Consider the following 19,860-nt stretch of genomic DNA (forward strand, 5'->3'; position numbering starts at 1 on the left):
CTCCTTCCTGAGCGGTATGACGGCTGTGTGGTCCCATGGTGTTTATACTTGCATACTATTGTTTGTATAGATGAACGTGGTACCTTCAGGCATTTGGAAATTGCTCCCAAGGATGAATCAGACTTGTGGAGGTCTAAGATATTTTTTTCTGAGGTCTTGGCTGATTTCTTTTGATTTTACCATGATGTCAAGCAAAGAGGCACTGAGTTTGAAGGCAGGCCTTGATAAACATCCACAGTTACACCTCCAATTGACTCAAATTATGTCAATTAGCCAATCAGAAGATTCTAAAGCCATGACATCATTTTTTGAAATTTTCCAAGCTGTTTAAAGGCACAGTCAACTTAGTGTATGCAAACTTCTGACCCACTGGAATTGTGATAAGGTGAATTATAAGTGAAATAATCTGTCTGTAAACAATTGTTGGAAAAATGACTTGTGTCATGCACAAAGCAGATGTCCTAACTGACTTGCCCTAACTATAGTTTGTCAACAAGAAATTTGTGGAGTGGTTGAAAAACGAGTTTTAATGACTCCAACCTAAGTGTATGTAAACTTCCGACTTCAACCGTCTGTGAGCTCATTAAAAGTCAGTGAAGGTTTATGTAGTCTTAGAATACACTTAGTATATGGCTGCATTTCATTTCAAAACATTGTTCCTTTTCTTCTTCATTTCTCTTCATAGATCTCAGACTGGTAGTCATAACCAGTTTTTCCATATAGTTTCCCGCCATATTTCTTCTACATATCCAACCCCATCAGAGTGAAAGAGGGCAAACGGGAAGGAACTTCACAACTGCCGGGAATGAAACAAAGTCTTTGCCTTTGTTGGAATTTAAAATGCTTTCAGCAGTAAACAGGTGATTTTTATCAGGGGTGAGGTGTAAAAACTATGCTTCATTTCTACCATAACCCTTGACCTCTGAGTTAGCCCGACAGTACTCCATGCCAGAGAGCAGGGCCCACAACTTCCTGTACCAGCTCTGCAAGTCTCTGGACCACATGTACCCGTAAGCACAGATGAGCATTAGAGAGCAGGCTCACTTCTGATACTGTGTCAAGGGTAATTTCAGTTGATTTCTGTGATGTGTAGATTCTCTCCTCACAGTCGTGGGCTCTTCCACCGGGATGTGAAACCAGAGAACATTCTGATCAAGGTGAGACAGACTCCCTCAGACAGATCTATTGAGTTTAGCAGAGAACTCCATTGCATCCATCATGGTGGCACATAGAATGCCATGACAAACACAGTACATTTCCATCTCTGTACGAACAAGTTCTATTCTACCCTACTCCGATAAAGATGATTATAGGCTCTGTCTAGCCCAGAGAGGAGTCCCATCGCCCCCCTGGGCTGCACATGTGGAGGGGTCCACAAAGTCCCAAAACACTAATAGCTTCACTACTCCTAGGCCCATAATGTTTAGGGTGGGGTAGGTGGAGACACAATGTTGTGGAAACCATTTCCGCTTTTTTAGTCATAACGCTATTGAACAGTTGGTCAAACAAAACATTATGTTGAGTGATTTCAGAGTAGTCTGTTCAAATGAAATTGAAGTGTCATTTGTCCACTCAATACTACCAAAACAGAGTGTTACAGCTACAATCATAATTGTTTAATTCAAGTGTGAATAAAACAGAATTGAGAGGGAACTTTTGACTGACTGTCCATTCATACTCATTCAGCCCGTAGGCCTACTCGTAAAGACTGGAGGTCGGAGACAACGAGGTCTGTCAAAGTTTTTTAATAGGTGTCACATGGAGGAAAAAAACAATACTCCCACTGTTAGACCTTGGAGAATCCTCACTGCCTACCTGGGTGCTTCACAAAACTCCCTCATCTCCTGGGGTGGGTTCAGGGAGGTGAAACACTCGGGTGCGAGTTTCCCGGACGCTTCACAGCGCTAAAATAATCCGTATAGACGTCCATTGTAGGCAATGGTTTTAAGATGATCTCAGTGCCATGAAGCTTTCGGAAAACGCTCAGCTGAAATGAGCACCTAGAAATGTCATGAATAGAGCCAACTCTAGTCCCCATCTACACAACAGATATTCCCATATCTTTTCTAGACAATACATTTCTATGTGAACGTTTCATAATGTTGCACCCCCGTAAACAAGGCCCAGCACTCATACTGCCATCAAGTAGTGACGTTGAACAGAAATGTGGTTGACACACAGTCCCATTGTCATTACTCATGTAGCAGCCATAGTCCACACACACATATAACACCGGTTTAGTCATATTTGTATACTAGGTAGGTGAATTCACAGATATTTTATGTACTGGGGCCTAATAATGGGTAAGAGAATTATGTTAGCGTTAGTCTTCCGTGGTTTACCTGAGCTCTGAGTGATGGCTGAATTAGACGGCTCCTACCTTAGCCTACGGCCCAGTCCCAAAACAACCACTAGCACCTAAGCCCTGTGACGATCTAAGAAGATTGGTTAGGTATATGAGCAATATGGTAAAGTATAGATCTAGTCTTTCAATTTCCACATTTCCTATACAATCCTCTCAGCATAGCACAGAGAAAAATATTACTCAGAACCCCGTCGACAGCACCCCCAACCCAAAACTTCCTGCGGCCATGCTCTCAGGACTTCACAAGTGCATAGGGTGCAGGAGCGAGTTTGGGACTGGGAAAACTTTTCTACATAGAGGAGACTGCAGCGACAGGCTAGCTTTCAGCACTACCTACTAGATAAAGATGATTCCATAGAGACATCTCCTATAACAAACATTTCATTATGAAAAATACACCTGAATTCTCTTTATGTACAACAGAAAGGAAAAAACATGAACCTGCATATTCAAGATTCATTTTTAATATTATTATGTATATTTTTCTGAATTAGAAATATCACTATTTTCTGAAATGAAGAACTTCAAACTAGTGTAACAATGATAATTTCACCAAATCATTGAAGTACAATATTTACATATAATACAGAGCCCATTTTTTAAATCTGAAACAATATTAAAATAAATGTTCAATAGATAAAGGTTTTTAATTCTATTTATATTTTTAAACAACCTTGTCGGGGGAGTCCTTGCACACTCCAAAATTGTAAAGCCATTCTCTTCTAACAAACTATTAAGTGCAAACAATTCTCTTTTCTTTAAAAAAAAAACTATGATTTTAGCATCCAGACAGAGATTACTCGCCACAACCCAAGTGCATCCAAAGGCTATCTTCAACCATCTTGTTTTTGTCATAATTATGAATAAAAATGTACATAAACAATAAAATCAGTGCAACATACTCAAGCTGTGATATTCTGATTTAAATTCAAAAATATTTTTTTATTGTAGTTATAGGAAGCTAACTGCTCCGGTCTCCCTTTGCTATGAACATGTGATCCAACTCCACCAGGGTTAGTCATGGATGAGGATCAAGCTAAAAGCGATAGCACCTGTCCCAAGACAACACCTAGCCCTTAATACCTAGGCAAGATCTGAGAGAACTGAATAGTGGAGAAATGTGCCTACTACCATAATGATTAAACCTATCCAAGGTCTTTCAGATCTACATGAAGAGCCTAGGGGGTAGTAGAGGCTAGGGGTGGTTTCTGGAAGAGGCCACGCTATTAGAGACAAGCCCAGTCTGAAAACAAGCTGTAGCTTTTACAGGGGTTGTTTTTGCCCGGGAAAGAGAATGTTGAGAGAGGAAGGGAGGTGAAAACTAAGTAAACACATCGCAGCCAGCCTCCCTCTCTGAACAACACTTTAAATCCTCCTGGACGATTTCAAGCATTCTGCACCTTTCACACGATCCTTTACACTCTTTTCAGACTGTGGGCCAACCCATCTACCCTCAATGGCCCACGTTAGCTATCCATCTTTCTATCTAAAGATAAACAGAACAAAAATAGCTTCAGTAGTGGTGATTGTGATGAAGGTGTGTGAGAGAGAGAGAGAGAGAGAGAACAGCGCTGCAGGGCTGTGGCGAGGTGTGGCCAGGTCATCCTGTCCCGTCATGTCTGGTGGAGCTCGGTTTAGTTTAGCAGCACTAGCACCAGGGCTATACAACAGTCCCACTAGGAGAGTTGGCCGGGTTCTGAGATGATAGTAAGCCCTGTGGAGGAAGAGAGCAGAGGGGAATGAGTTAGAGGAGAAGAGATGGTTTTTGGACACTCAGAACAGTAAAACAATTTGAATTCAAACTTAGGTAATTGAGGGGAAACGGTACGTTTTCATCATCATAAAGAAAATCAAATTAAGATCCTGGATTGATAATCACCCTTGTAAGTGAATCACAGTGGGCAAAAGAGGATGCTGCGCTGCAAACCCCAACTCACTCAATCATTTTTAGAGATTTATGATTTGTCTAGTCTATGTGTTAGATGTCAAACTGAAGTGTCTGGGGTTGAAAGTGGCTTGGGGTTAAGACTCACCACTTTCCAAGGCCTGGCCCATATGCCTAGGGGTTAGGGGTTGTAACAGACTCACCACTTTACCGGGCCTGGCCCATGTGCAAATGAAGCCCTCCTGGCAGGCTGTGACCAGACAGTCCTCCAGGAAGATTAACACAGTGAGTCTTTCGTGAGCAATCTTCTTACACACCAGCGGCTCCAGCAGAGGAACCTCCTCCATGCGCGGGCACAGCAGCGTGCCCAGAGTCTTAGCGGCGTCCGCCTTGGCCGTCCGCGCCGCAGAGCTCAGTTGGTTGAGCTTGTCGCTGCTCTTGCTGCTGATGTGGCCCATGCTGTGGTTGCGTTTGTGGTCCTTCTCGTGGCGCTCCTTGCGTGTGTCGTGCAGCGACAGTGTAGCGAACTTGCTGACGCCCGTGGCGATGAAGGTGCTGTCGATGATGCTGCTTCCTTTGCTGCTGCTCGTGTGGCAGTTAGGCGTAGTGCTGCCCCCTGCGGGGCCGGAGGAGTGTGGCAGGCTGTTGGAGCGCGGCAGGGGGGCGGGGAGCGAGTTAGCTGGAGCGCCACTGTTACCACTACTACTGCTCACTGTGTTGTTGCCATTGGTACCAGGTGGGTTAGTAGTAGGAGTAGTAGCAGTAGTAGTAGTAGTAGTAGTAGTAGTAGTAGTAGTAGTAGTAGTAGCAGCAGCAGCAGTAGTAGTAGTAGTAGTATTAGTAGTGGCCGCCCCAGTAGCCGGGGGGCTGGTGGCACTCATGACGTTAGTGTGAGTTCTGGTACGTGACAGGGGTAGGTGGGGAAACAGGATGTCCTCAGTCAGGTCCCACAGGCACAGCTGGGTGTCCTGGCCCACCGAGCCGAAGCGATAGGTCACGCTGACTGGCCTGCCATCTGTAGAGTTCCTCTTGGAAAGATGTGATTGGGAGCTATTAGCCCGGTCCCGCCCCCCTCCAAAGTGGATCTGCTCGTGGAACTCCTCGTCGCTCCCGCTGAATTCGGCGGGTGGGTCGCTGTCCTCCACGCTGGTAGTACAGTGATCAAACGCCACCACGCTCACCCACGACTTGTGGCCGTGGCCCCTGGCGATCACCCTGCAGTCTGAGAAGGACCAGACGGTCACTAGGTCGTCCTCCCCCCCGGCCACTATATATCGTCCGTCCGGGCTCCAGCACACGCACAACAACCCGCCGAAGTAGCTCTTCATTGTGCCGTGCAGCTCGGCTGCGTCGAAGCCAAACACGCGCAGGAAGCCGTCCTGGCTTGCGCACGCAAGGAACTTCCCATCGGGGGAGAAGGCAAACTCGTTCAGCGCCCCCTCGCCTACTGTCCAGCGCAGTAGGGGGTTGCGGGCCGACTTGCTCTTGCAGGTGTGCACGGCGTAGCCATCGCCCTGTTTGAGAAGCTGGTAGTGGGGTGGCGTGGTGCCACAGGTGTGCTCTACGTTGTACAGGTACAGGCTACCGCTGGAGTGGGCCACGAGGAAGAGGCTCTCTGAGCCAGGAACCCACCGTACACATGTCACACGAGACTTGTCTATCAGTCTCTGAGGGAGAGAGGGGGAGACAATGATTGTCAGTGAGAGACAAATAACTCAAGTGTCAAACATGCATTCAAACAAGATATCAACACTAGCGTTACACTTAAATGCATGCCTAATACATTGGATATTGGAACAGAACCTTTACTCTCATTTTGCATTAGAAAACAGTTTCCTCCCAGTAGGCAGTCAACATCATACATTGATATTCAACCACAGGACACCCATCTTAGCCAGCTTGGCTAAAGTAAACGCTGTTAAACCTACCTCCTCATTGAAGAGCTTGCTGGTCTCCTTCTTGATTGGGTCAATGAGCTGCACCTGGCCGGCCGAGAAACCCACGAGCAGGGAGACGCTCTCCGCTGTGGCTGTGAGGGGGTTGAAGTCATGACACGTGGGCTGCGTTCCTTTGTAGATCCTCTTGTCTATGGGCTTGCTCAGGTCAGCCGCCTAGAAACGTGGAGAAACACAGGACACAACATCTAACTCACAGGTAAAGCAATTATCTTGAACATACACCTCAGTTATTTTACAAAGCCATTCCTCCTGTCTATATAACACTTGCAGAGCATCATTGACCTAATGAGAAATAGTATCATTTCCATGTAAAAGGACCTATGATCACCAACATGTGAAGTTCATAGGAGAATGTCAAATTGAGTGTCAAATGAGTCTATAATGTTGAGGAATTAAGGGACATGTAAATTGTTCAACCATTTTCCATCCTAAAAACTTGGAATAATTAAAGGCTTTGAATTCTGGTCAAACAGATAGAAAACGGGTCTTAGAAAACATCTACCAGAAAAATAAGTCTTAAAGGTATTAGAAATACATTTTCTTCCATCATTTAATAAATATTGCCTTGTGCCTTAACTCCGTTATTGAAAACCCACATATCTAAGATATTTTCAAATCGCACTCCCTCATCAGGGAGAATAATGAAAGTTCACAGAAGTAACAAGGTAGACCTTTCAATTAGTTAAGTGTTTTTACTGATAGCAAATGTGTTCATTGTTAAGCGATTAAAACTAAATTCCTTTACAAAATCAGTAATGTAATTCCCTAAACAAAAATCGGTAACAGACTGTCTGCAATTGAATTGGCTACAACGGTAAATCATAGTAGTCACAAACCACAGTAGAGTTCACAAGTTTGGACAATACAGCACAGTAAAGAAAAGTAGAGTACAGCTCACTAAAGTACACAGCACACACTAGAGTTGAGTATACTCTACTGTGCTGTACTTTGATGTCCAAACTTGTGAAACAGATGTCTATGATTGGTGAAGAGTTGGTGCAGTCCATACATTGTTAAAAGCCTTCCTTGTGCATAGTTGTATGGATTGTTAAACTTTGAAATCAATGTTTTTTGTTAAGCATACATTTTAAGTGACATATCAGAGTCTCCGCACAATTCCCATATCGTGGAATTGCCCTATAGCAACAATATTAGTAGAGATTTAACGATTCACCACCGATAAGCAACGTCCCCAGATCAAATGTGTAAGATACGACTGCAACAGCCTGCGTCCGCTCTTTCAGTGTCGAGCTAAGTATGTCATTATGTTGACAGTCATTGATCTACAAATCATTTTTCCTATCGAACAACCCCAGGCAATATCAGTAGCCTAGTCAAAATGCACTGCGTCGAGAGCTGACCAATGAGGAGGTAGGCCTATTCCTGATCTGGCACATCTGCGCGTCACCTTCAGCATTAAAATGTTTGTAAAATGGCTTGGGGAACATAAGGCTTTATTAGTTGAATGACAACACAATGTAATTTGATAGTTTTTTTTTATCATGTGTGTTAAATTGTGTTTTACCGGAATAAAAATAGCCTAAGCTACCACCGATGACAACTCATCTGACTATATGTAGGCTACACGCTGATCAGGGCTGACATGAGATTTCATTTGATTGCTCAGATTTTCCATCACCAATAGGTTTGGTAGTTTTTCTTGAAACAGTCGGTATATATGCTGGCGCGGATCCACGAGGTGGCAAACAGGGGCTTCGCCCCCTCAGTGAAGTTTTATATGCCAATATATTAAAAGAAGCTAAAAAGTTCTACTGATTGAGTGACAAGTTGGCACAGAATCTGTATCTCCGCTGCTTCAGCACCATAGACAGCGCACGCCGCTGTGTGTATAGGGGGACTATGGAAAGCCACTGGGGTGGGTTAGGTATGACTCCTTTGGGTTTCCATAAAAAGCGGGAGGGATGCTTCTTATCTGGTAAGCTAAGTGAATAACATGACACGCCTCCACCTGTAATATTTGATTTAGGTTTATAAGGGCGGGGGGTCAAGTTCACAATTGAAGCTGCTTCTCTCAACTCTGCCTCATGCCCCACCACTACAAAGTTTAGTTAGCTTCTTAGCTTGCTGTGTGTGTGTGTGTGTGTGTGTGTGTGTGTGTATATATATATAATTATTTTTTTAAGTCTTAGCCTTAGCCTATTTAGCTAGCTCGAACCAGCTAATCTGCCATTGTGGATATCAGAAATTGGCTTCGCTAAAGTACTCAAACAAAGCCAAAGGAGAAGGGGACACATGGCAACTGTGTCAGTGGTTGTTAAAAGTTGACAGCATTGTGAAGTTCCTCTGTGACATCAAATGACCATGTTTGTACAACACAGAAGTAAGCCTCGAGGCTACAGGGCTGCTGAAGGCAGTGACGGACCCTGGCTTTAAATTTACAGCCACCATGGTTACAGAACCAGTCTTCTCGATCCTCCAAACAAATAACTCCATGCAAAAGCAACAGATCTTTACACGAGAGTCAAAGTGGTCCGCAGTGCGTTGGAGTGTTGAGAAGCTGAGGTGTGACAGCGAGTTCGAAACCATTTGGGCACAGTTCCGTGCCAGTGGCACTGACTCACCACCAGCTCCAAGCAAACGACAACGTTATGTAAGTACATATCTCCAGCAATACATGGTGGAAAGTACAGTAGGCCTATGAGGACAGAGAAAAGACTGAGTGTAAAAAGACTGTTCTTGGACGCGTTCATTGGTAAAATGTCAGAATGATTCAGCGAACGCAACAGCCAACTGGTGGAGGCCCTGTGTGCCCTGTGGAGGCCCTGAGAGCCATGACTTTCCAGATGTGAAAACGTGAAACCACTGCAGGATCTAAGCAAAACAGATTTGGTTGAAGCTGAGTTTAGTGTCACTTGCCAGTTTTTGCGCCAATGAGGACAACTGAACGCACTTGATATCCTGCAAACGAATCTCTGGGCCTCTCTCCGCTATGCCGACAGTGCTTACTGCACATGGATTGACTTTTGGGGCATCCACAACTTCATGTGAGAACTCCTTTTCCACTTTGACAAATGTGTTCAGTCAGCACAGAAGAAGCATGCTACACTCAAGGAAAACTAAAACAACTGGCATATGAGGGGGATCTTACAAGAAGATTGAGAATGGAATGATCGATTATTCAGGAAGTTCCACAGAGGATCTTTTGAAAAGGTAAACAATCTAGCTGTTTGATTTTTCAAAAACTCTTTGTGGTATAGCCAGCAGCGTCATTTCGGGCAAAAACCCTGGGTATGGAATGATAAAATTACTTCCTTAACCAGCCTACATTTTCAACAGCCTTGCTTTAGTGTGTAGGGTGCTTGGTCAAAAGCAATCAATGGTCTCAGTATTTGAACTTACATTTATTATGGTATAGCGTGATAGGTGATTATTTTTTTATTTTTTTAAGTACTCCAATTTTTTATTTCTTTAGCACTATCACATATCATTATAGACGGTATTTTTACAATACATACTGGTATGTGGCTCCATAGTCAGATCCACCATCCCTCACACACAGTTCAAAACAATCATAACCTAGCAAGTAGCAACATTGTCAAACTTCCCCAAGGACAATCATATCAAGGGCATTAGAGGTATCGCATGTCTGTAAATTCATTATTAGGCACAAGACGCTGGTCCAACTGCCTTCCTGATGCTCATTAGCCCAGAGTGAGAGAGCGAGAGCGACAGTGCCAATTTCTACCAACAGGTGGCTAGGGCAGAGACGCACCTCTGGGGTGACAACTTGACTCTAAATCAGAGAGATGCTGCCGTATAAACACTATAAGAGGGGTCATTTGTAATGTCGGCAATTTAACAGCGGTTGTCAAATTCATGAATGTAAAACATTTAAGAGTAAGGGTTTGTGGACAGCTGGTCGGTACTAGGCAGTGAGTGGTACAGTAGGTCACTGCAGCTGGATTTGAGGCCCCCCGAAGGTATAGGGTAGGTTATCACTTGTAAGATAAGTAGCTTTATTGTTGACGATTAGTCCAAGAGTTTTTCCTGTCCATGTGAACTCACCAGGAAAAACACCTGGCCATATTTTTACCTAAAACTTTTCTGAGGAAATTCAGAAAAACTCCTGGCCCAAGGGATGATACTGTAGGAGTCAGTCTGAGACCCTGGTGATGCAACGGAGTGGCGAGGGAGATTATATGGCTGTCATAAGACTGCTGACAGATCTGTCAGAGCACGGCCAGCACACTTTGATATGCCAAGAATCCATGCTGCTCCAAAGCCCTCGACAAACCAATGACCATAGGCCTTTTCTATCCATGGCATTTTAAACTTTAACTGAAGTCATGTGAAACTCATTCAAAACACACAAAAGACAGGCAATTGATTAGGCCAAGCCTATGTCTGAGAGAATAATGCAGAGTTCCACTCAGGATCAGATCTTGCTGATCTGTGGACCCTCAGATGAAAGACACCATGACAAATTCAATCACACACACCAAGAGCCACAACAGGGCATAAATGCTGTCAGACCTGCTAACTCCGAGCTCCAGCATGAGTGATGACAGTGAGTGATTGAAAATGAATGTCAATAACCAGGTTTCTATTAGGGGTGTGAACATTTTAAAGTTAAAAACTTTGAAATAAAGTGTAATCTTTAACATTAAAGAAAAATGTAAATAGTGCAGTTATCACAAAACGTGATTTTCCGTGTTATAGCCTAACTAGACGATAGGCTATAAGGCCTGGGGAAAATTGCGTAATTTAAATAGAACTTTAGGCTACTTTGGTAAATATATGCAAGGCATGCTAAACAGATTATCAAGACATTCACATCACAGCATTTTCTGCCTGCCCCTTCCTTGCACCGGCTCGCCTTGGGCGTATTCATTATGCCGATTGTGTTTCAAAACCATTTCTTAAACGGAAGCAAACAGGGAGCAACCTACCAGCATTTAAACAATAGAAATCTTGTTTCAGTTGCAAAATGTTTTGAGCCGAGATCTACCGCTCAATATGTAACTTTTAGGCCGACCCAACCAAATTCACATAGAAATGTGAGCTATCGATCTGTCACACATTAATAGCAAGTCTAAGAAGTGGTAAATATGTTCTATGTGCACTTTCTATGCTTTAGGTACTTAAGTTTGATTTTTGAAAAATATTTCACATGGGTTTAGATGGTACAATGATTCTCTACACTACACACTGCTTGTTTTGTCACAAACCAAAACTGGGTAAACTGTTAGAATTTTAGCAACCAGGAAATGGCAGAGCAATTGTGCACCTTTAATAACCCATTAAAAACCGTTCTGTAGCAATGAGGTTTGTGCAGGCTGTAGGCCCAATACATTATCACTGCATTTTGGCTATGCTTGAATTACCCTGCCAGTGTTATTCTCAGACCATTTAAAAATTATATTTCAAAACTTGAGGCATATGAATACACTGGTAATATATAATTTGTTGTATTACTTGTGAGGCACAGCTGAGTGAACAAAAACTAAAATGATTCCTTTTAATTTTCCTGGACTGATTGTGCCTGCATCTGATGGCCAGCCTCTCAGTTCCTCAGCTCTCGTTTCCTCTGCTGACACTGACCAAAAAGGGGCCACCGTCTTGCACCACATTTCATTATTTCTGCCTCATACATGAATACATGTTCTTACTCCTATCACCAGAGAACATGAAATATTCCTCAATATTAAAAAAGGCAAGCCACTAATAACATAAGCCAATCGATATTTTGTAGCGGGACTGGATAGGGAGAAGCACATTTTCTGGCTTATATAAGTGTTGACAGTGCTGAAAAAAGATAAACATTCACTCACTCAGAAAAACAGCTGTCACGACAGGCCTGACGGACACAGAATTTGTCAGTAAACTTTTCAAACGTCGACAAAACAAAAAAAACACACTAGACAAGATGGGATCTTTGTAAAAATGAATAATGTGATAAATGGTGGTAGAAATGCCTTTATGGGCAAATATTGACATAATAACCATCATATCGAAGTCAACTTGGAGTCACACAATGTGTTGTGTGGTCCTCCCACTACGATTTGGGAATTGATGCAGTTTATTACGCTACAGCTGAAATAAATTATGAACTTCACAGGGTGGTAAAAATGCACGGTGATGAGCTTCATGCTCCTTTCCAATAAATATCAAGGGTCTTATTCTGGTGGCATGATAATCAATGCTTGCCTGGCGTTTGACAAATAAAAAGAATCTCGCTCTTTTGTCCATAATAATCTGATCATGTAGGCCTAGGCTATAGTGCACTGTCTGTGAGCGGTTGGCTAGAGCGCACATGGCAAGACCAGAGTGGGAACATTCACTATATATAGAAAATAAATAAAATGCACAATTTGTGATAAAACCATCAGCAGAGTTGAAAATCCATTTAAACAAAAGTTATTTTTCTATACACTACGTGATCATGCATTTTATCCACAACAAGTCAATTGCATGGAAACATCTCTGGTGGGAAAATGCAGATATTGTTTTTATGATTTTAGAATATTCACATGTAAATCTGTCTTCAACTGGAAGGATAACTATCTAGTGACAACAAAAAACAGTTTAGCCAATTAGACTGGACGGTGCTTAGCCTTCTGCCTCCTTGTCTTTAACTGAGAAATGTCCACACAGACACTGCTAAAATATAATCCAATGCCACTATTAAACTCATTTCGAGATTAACACAGACTGTCCGAACTCTCTGGTAATGAGCGAGGGACTGTAGTCCTACTCCCTGCTATAAAATGACTTATCACAAATGTATCTCCTGCTTTAAACGAACCCAATGAAACCAAAAAGCACCCTCAAAACCAACAGGCATTAGCTCTGCAGCCCTATTTACCTAGGGGTGTTCTACAAAACAAGATCAATGAGTTAGCCACCTACCTCTAATAAAACTGCAGAAATAACCATTGATTTTCTTGTTAATTAAAAAAAAATAGCTAAACTTAGATGTGTTATAATTTGTTTAATCAATTAGACCACACACATTTCAAGCTTCTCTCTCTCAAAAAAAAGTTATATCAGAAGATTTAGGCAAGTTAGCTGGCTTGTGGTATACCCTTCTGGCATGCTTCACTGACGACAGGAAGGACTACATAGAGACCTGCTGAGTCCAGTCCTGGGGATGGCAGGTTTGCCAATCTTACCGACCTGTACTAAGAGAGCACTGTTTACAGGAAATGACAATGTGACAGGAGTGAACTCAGTGAAGAAGTAGGCCTTTATGATGCATTAAACCAGTCTGTCCCTAAAATTATTTTCCAGACAGGGCACAGAGAGCAACATCCAGGCCCTCTTATACAAAATATTTTGTGCCAATTGTGTCAAGGTCAGTAGACCATTTATTTGTCAGGAACACTTGCAAAACTTGGTGACAAGTGTTAAAATATCTTACAATCTCCCACACAGATCTACTCCATCCAAGAAGTGGCCCACAAGTCCCCCATGTTAAATGGGCAGTGCAGTCAAAAACATGACTTTCCTGTGTTTAACAGTGACTTTGGAAAGTATTCAGACTCCCTGACTTTTTCCACATTTTGTTAGGTTATAGCCTTGTTCTAAAATTGATGACAGTTTTTCCCCCTCCAATTTACACACACAATACCCCATAATGACAAAGCAAAAGCAGACAAAATGTATATATGTGTATATATATATATATATATGTGTATATATATATATATATGTGTGTGTATATATATATATATATATATGTGTATATATATATATATATATATATGTGTATATACATATATATATATATATATATAAAAAAAATTATATCACATTTACATAAGTATTCAGAAACTTTACTTTGTTGAAACACCTTTGGCAGTGATTACAGCCTTGATTATTCTTGAATATGAAGCTACATGCTTGGAACACATGTATGGGAGTATCTCCCATTCTTCTCTGCAGATTCACTCAAGCTCTGTCCGGTTGAATGGGGAGCGTTGCTGCACAGCTATTTTCAGTTCTCTCCAGAGATTTCGGTCGAGTTCAAGTCCGGTCTCTGGCTGGACCACTCAAGGACATTCAGAGACTTGTCCCGAAGCCACTCCTGCGTTGTATTGGCTGTGTGGGAACATTGTCCTGTTGGAAGGTGAACCTCCGCCCCAGTCTGATAACCTGCTCCAGAGCACTCAGGACTTCTTCACGGATCTCTGTACTTTGCTCAGTTCATCTTTCCCTCGATCCTGACTAGTCTCCCAGTCCCTACAGCTGAAACCTCCACACAGAGTGATGCTGCAACCACCATGCTTCACTGTAGGGATGGTGCCAGGTTTCCTCCAGACGTGACGCTTGGCATTCAGGCCAAAGAGTTCAATCTTGGTTTCATGAGACCAGAGAATCTTGTTTCTCATGGTCTGAGAGTCCTTTAGGTGCCTTTTGGCAAACTCCAAGCTGGCGGTCATGTGCCTTTTACTGAAGAGTGGCTTCCATCTGGCCACTATACCAAACAGGCTGATTGGTGGAGTGCTGCAGAGATGTTTGTCCTTCAGGAAGGTTTTCCCATCTCCACAGAGGAACTCTGGAGTTCTGTCAAGAGTGACCATCCGGGTCTTGGTTACCTCCCTGACCAAGGCCCTTCTCCCCCGATTGCTCGGTTTGGCCTGGCGGCCAGCTCTAGGAAGAGTTGGTCATTCCAAACTTCTTCCATTTAAGAATGATGGCATCTACTGTGTTCTTGGGGACGTTCAATGGTACAGCAAATGTTTCGTACCCTTCCCCAGATCTGTACCTCGACACAATCCTGTCTTGGAGCTCTACGGACAATTCCTTCGACCTCATGGCTTGGTTTTTGCTCTGACATGCACTGTCAACTGTGGGACCTTATATAGACAGGTGTGTGCTTTTCAAAATTATGTCCAATCAATTGAATTCACCACAGGTGGACTCCAATCAAGTTGTTGAAACATCTCAAGGATGATCAATGGAAACAGGATGCACCGGAGTTCAACTTCGAGTCTCAAATCAAATCAAATGTGATTTTGAATTTGATTTGAGTCTCATAGCAAAGAGTCTGAATACTTACAGTACCAGTCAAGTTTGGATATACCTCCTTATTCAGGGTTTTTCTTTACTTTCATTATTTTCTATATTGTAGAATAATAGTGAAGACATCAAAACTATGAAATAACACATACGGAATCATGTAGTAACCAGAAAAAACTTGAATCAAAATGTTATATTTGAGATTCTGTAAAGTAGCCACCCTTTGCCTTGATGAGAGCTTTGCACACTCACGGAATTCTCTCAACCAGCTTCATGATGTAGTCCCTGGGAATCCATTTCAGTTAACAGGTGTGCCTTGTTAAGTGAATTTGTGGAATCTCTTTCTTACTGAATTTGAGCCAATAATTTGTTCTGTGACAAGGTAGATGTGGCATACCGAAGATATACCAAATAGGGCTAACACCAAGTCCATATTATTGCAAGAATAGCTCAAATAAGCAAAGAAAAATGACAGTCCATCATTACTTTAAGACGTCAAGGTCAGTCAATGAGGAAAATTTCAACACCTTTGAAAATTTATTCAAAAGCATTCGCAAAAGCCTATACTCTTCTGTAAACTAGTCATCTCTGTATACCCGTCGCAAGACCTACTCAGGGCTCTATGGTGCTACCATTTTGGTCACATTGGCTCCTAAATATTTTGCTGTGCTACCTGACATTTTTATTTGGAAGCGCCAGTGCCCTTACAGTACTTGGATAACACTCTTCAGGAGATTTTTTCATGTGCTCCTACATGTTTGAACTGAGGTGCACGTGCTCCTCGTCAAAAATCTCAGCGTAGAGCCCTGCCACTGGTTGTTGCTTATTTATGAAACCCTCTTAGGCCTCACTCCCCCCTATCTGAGATATCTACTGCAGCCCTCATCCTCCACATACAACACCCGTTCTGCCAGTCACATTCTGTTAAAGGTCCCCAAAGCACACACATCCCTGGGTCGCTCGGCTTTTCAGTTCGCTGCAGCTAGCTGCAACAAACACTCAAACTGGACAGTTTTTATCTCAATCTCTTAATTCAAAGACTCAATCATGTACACTTACTGACAGTTGTGGCTGCTTTGCGTGATGTATTGTCTCTGCCTTCTTGGTCTTTGTGCTGTTGTCTGTGCCCAACAAAGTTTTTACCCTGTTTTGTACTGCTAACATGTTGTGAGCTGCCATGTTGTGTTGCTACCATGCTGTTGTCATGTGTTGCTGCCATGCTATGTTGTCGTCTTAGGTCTCTCCTTATGTCGTGATGTGTGTTTTGTCCTTTTGGTAGGCCGTCATTGTAAATAAGACTTTGATCTTAACTGACTTGCCTAGTTAAGTAAATCAAATAAAAATGTGCAAAAGCCATCAAGCGCTCATGAGGACAGCCACAGGAAAGGAAGACCCAGAGTTTCCTCTGCTGCAGAGGATAAGTTCATTAGTGTTCCCAGCCTCAGAAACTGCAGCCCAAATAAATGCTTCAGAGTTCAAGTAACAGACACATCTCTACATCAACTGTTTAGAGGAGGCGTGAAATTAGGCCTTCATGGTCCAATTGCTATAAAGAAACCACTACTAAAAGGACACCAATAATAAGAAGAGACTTGCTTGGGCCAAGAAACACAAGCGATGGACATAAGACCAATGGAAACCTGTCCTTTGGTCTGATGAGTCCAAATGTGAGATTTTTGATTCCAACCGCAGTGTCTTTGTGAGACGCAGAATAGGTGAATGGATGATCTCAGCATGTGTGGTTCCCAACGTGAAGAATGGCAGAGGTGTGATGGTGCTTTGCTGGTGACACTGTCTGCGATTTATTTAGAATTCAAGGCACACTTAACCAGCATGGCTACCACAGCATTCTGTTATTCAAAAGGACAATGAGGGGTGGCAGGTAGCCTAGTGGTTAGAGCGGTGGGTCAGTAAACTAAAGGTTTCCAGATCAAATCCCTGAGTTAACGAGGTAAAAATCTGTTGTTCTGCCTCTGAACAAGGCAGTTAACCCACTGTTCCTATGCCGTCATCGGAAATAATAAAATTGTTAACGGACTTGCCTAGTTCATTTTTTACAAATTACCCAACACACCTCCTTGACCAAGAAGGAGAGTGATGTAGTGATGCATCAGATGACCTGGCCTCCACAATCAGCTGACATCAACCTAATTGAGAGGGTTTGGGATGAGTTGGACTGCAGAGTGAAGAAAAAGCAGCCAACAAGTGCTCAACATATGTGGGATGTTCCAGGTGAAGTTGGTTGAGAGAACGGCAAGAGTGTACAAAGCTGTCAAAGGCAAAGGTTGGCTACTTTGACTAATCTAAAATAACATATTTTGATTTGTTTAACAGTTTTTTGGTTACTACATGATTCCATGTGTTATTTCATAGTTTTTACAAATGTAGAAAATTCATTAGGCCCTTATCTATGGATTTCGCATAACTGGGAATACAGATATGCATTTGTTGGTCACAGATACCTTTAAAAAAAATTTTTTTTTTAAGTAGAGGCATGGATCAGAAAACCAGTCAGTATCTGCTTCATGCTGCATGAAACACCTCCTCCTGCATCGAGTTGGTCAGGCTATTGATTGTGGCCTGTAGAATGTTGCCCCACTCATCTTCAATGGCTGTGCGAACTTGCTGGATATTGGCGGGAACTGGAACACGCTGGCTTACACATCGATCCAGAGCATACCAAACATGCTCAGTGGGTGACATGTTTGCGTATGGAAGCCATGGAAGAACTGGGACATTTTCAGCTTTCAGGAATTGTGTAGAAATCCTTGTGATATGGGGATTAAACATGAGGTAATGGCGGTGGAATGGCACGACAATGTGCCTCAGGATCTCTGAGGCAATTGTGTTCGTTGTCCGTAGTTTCTGCCTGCCCATACCATAATCCCACTGCCACCATGGGGCACTTTGATCACAATGTTGACATCAGCAAACCACTTTCCCACACATGGTCTGCGGTAAGATCATTAATTGTTAGCCAGAAATTATTTGATATTGTGATAAAAACAGCTGCAATGGACCTTTAAAACCAACTAGGCCAACACAGTAAGTCATGGAAGTGGTAAAACATCTTCCTCATCATAACACTAGAAAGCTCCTAGCAGCCAATGGATCATTTACTGGTGTCTGATAATGGTCTAAGTTTAACTTGTTTTATGATTTGAACAAGTTTAGAAATGTGTGGATCAGACATGTGATCACCATCATCGTCACTAGATACCGTAAACAAGCATACAGCTCGACGCAGTGACATCCCCAAATGTTGCATCACCACCACTGTCAGAACCAGACAGATCACTTGCATGACATCACCATCCCGAATCATCAACAAACACAGCTTACTTCCAACCTAACACACATCCACAATACTGTACAGCGCTGGCTTTGGGGCCTTGAAGTACCAGCAGCATATCACACATAACTAGCTTGCTATGCAATGGTCAACTATTCTATGATTGCAAAGAACCTGTGCAGAATCAATTAAACAAGAGCACTAAAAACACAACCAGTTAATTATCACTAACCTCAAAATGCACTATGTCAAAGAGGAAACGTGTCTTATTTAACATACTCTGAAACTGCAGATGTCAATCAACATGTCAGAACTGAAGACGGGCACGAGCCTTTGCCCACACTCCAAGGTTAAATCGTACATATTCATATAGAGCAAATAGGCATCACACAAGAGTAATCTCATGCCTATGCGTAAACAGTCCACCATAACAGGAGGGCCCTTCGCTTGAATTTAACTGGTTAACTAGATAGCTAAGTAGGTGGGTGACATGTAAACCAGCATATCTCCACAAGGTGCGGGCAAAACAAACTGTGGCGGTGCTAGCTAGCCACCATAGCTAAGTGGCCTAGTCTGGCTATCTGCGCACGTCAGTGAAAATACCATACTAGACAGCAAATTACTATGCGTTTGAACACACACATTCACTTCTTGATAATACAGGCATTGTCACCTGAGTGCTATGTACCTTTCTTACGCCTTTGTAGATATAAAAATACAGTTCCCGGCCCACATTGAAACAGATTCTGTCGCCGTTGCCGGACTGGTCGTTGACGTTCACGAAGGAGACTTTCACCGGATTCGAGCCCTGTGAATTGAAAGGCACCCTGTTAGGGCGGCTATATTCGGAGTGAGTTAGGAGTTTATAGACACCTTCCCGAGTGGTGAATTGAGTTTTAATTTCGTTCATCTCCTTCCCTCCTCCCTCCGCCGCCATCTTGGAAATTGGCGTTCATCCTGTCCAAAACCCGGATCTTACCCACAGAGCATGCGCTCGGCAATTGATTCGAGAACCCATGCGCTAAAAGCATCAATGAACGTTAGAAGTGACGCTCGAGTTTAGCGAAAGCAGTGAGGTATTTGATAAGACGAAATTCACTTCTAAACCCTCGACAAAAATACATTTCATAGTTTAATCTAGTTTAAACGCTCTTGTGGAATTGCATGGATGAGTAATTTCTTATTGTGGAGAATGCGGTCTCTGTGGGTCCTTGAATCATGGTGGACCTTTGGAATATAATATCCTCCTGAACACGCTCGAGAATGTCGTAAAGAAAAAAGTATTCTTTCAATTTGAATTACAATCCCCCTTTACATGACATTTATATTAATGTTGTGAATATGAATATGTGAATATTTGATTGATCAGTTACATCAA

General features: G+C 42.7%; 1 protein-coding gene across 1 annotated transcript; it reads right to left on the minus strand.

The window, feature by feature from the left end:
• Window positions 1-1,729: 1,729 nt before the first annotated feature.
• On the minus strand, window positions 1,730-19,443 carry LOC135505684 (WD repeat-containing protein 20-like). Its single transcript, XM_064924728.1, has 4 exons — window positions 19,171-19,443; window positions 6,179-6,361; window positions 4,454-5,917; window positions 1,730-4,079 (listed from the first exon to the last, which is right to left on the minus strand). Exons 1-4 carry the CDS (start codon window positions 19,417-19,419, stop codon window positions 4,026-4,028), a joined length of 1,950 nt encoding a protein of 649 aa, XP_064780800.1. The 5' UTR covers window positions 19,420-19,443; the 3' UTR covers window positions 1,730-4,025.
• Between the last annotated feature and the right edge of the window lie 417 nt (window positions 19,444-19,860).

The sequence above is a fragment of the Oncorhynchus masou genome, chromosome 19, assembly GCF_036934945.1.
Source record: "Oncorhynchus masou masou isolate Uvic2021 chromosome 19, UVic_Omas_1.1, whole genome shotgun sequence".
In the NCBI taxonomy this organism is placed as follows: Eukaryota; Metazoa; Chordata; class Actinopteri; order Salmoniformes; family Salmonidae; genus Oncorhynchus; species Oncorhynchus masou.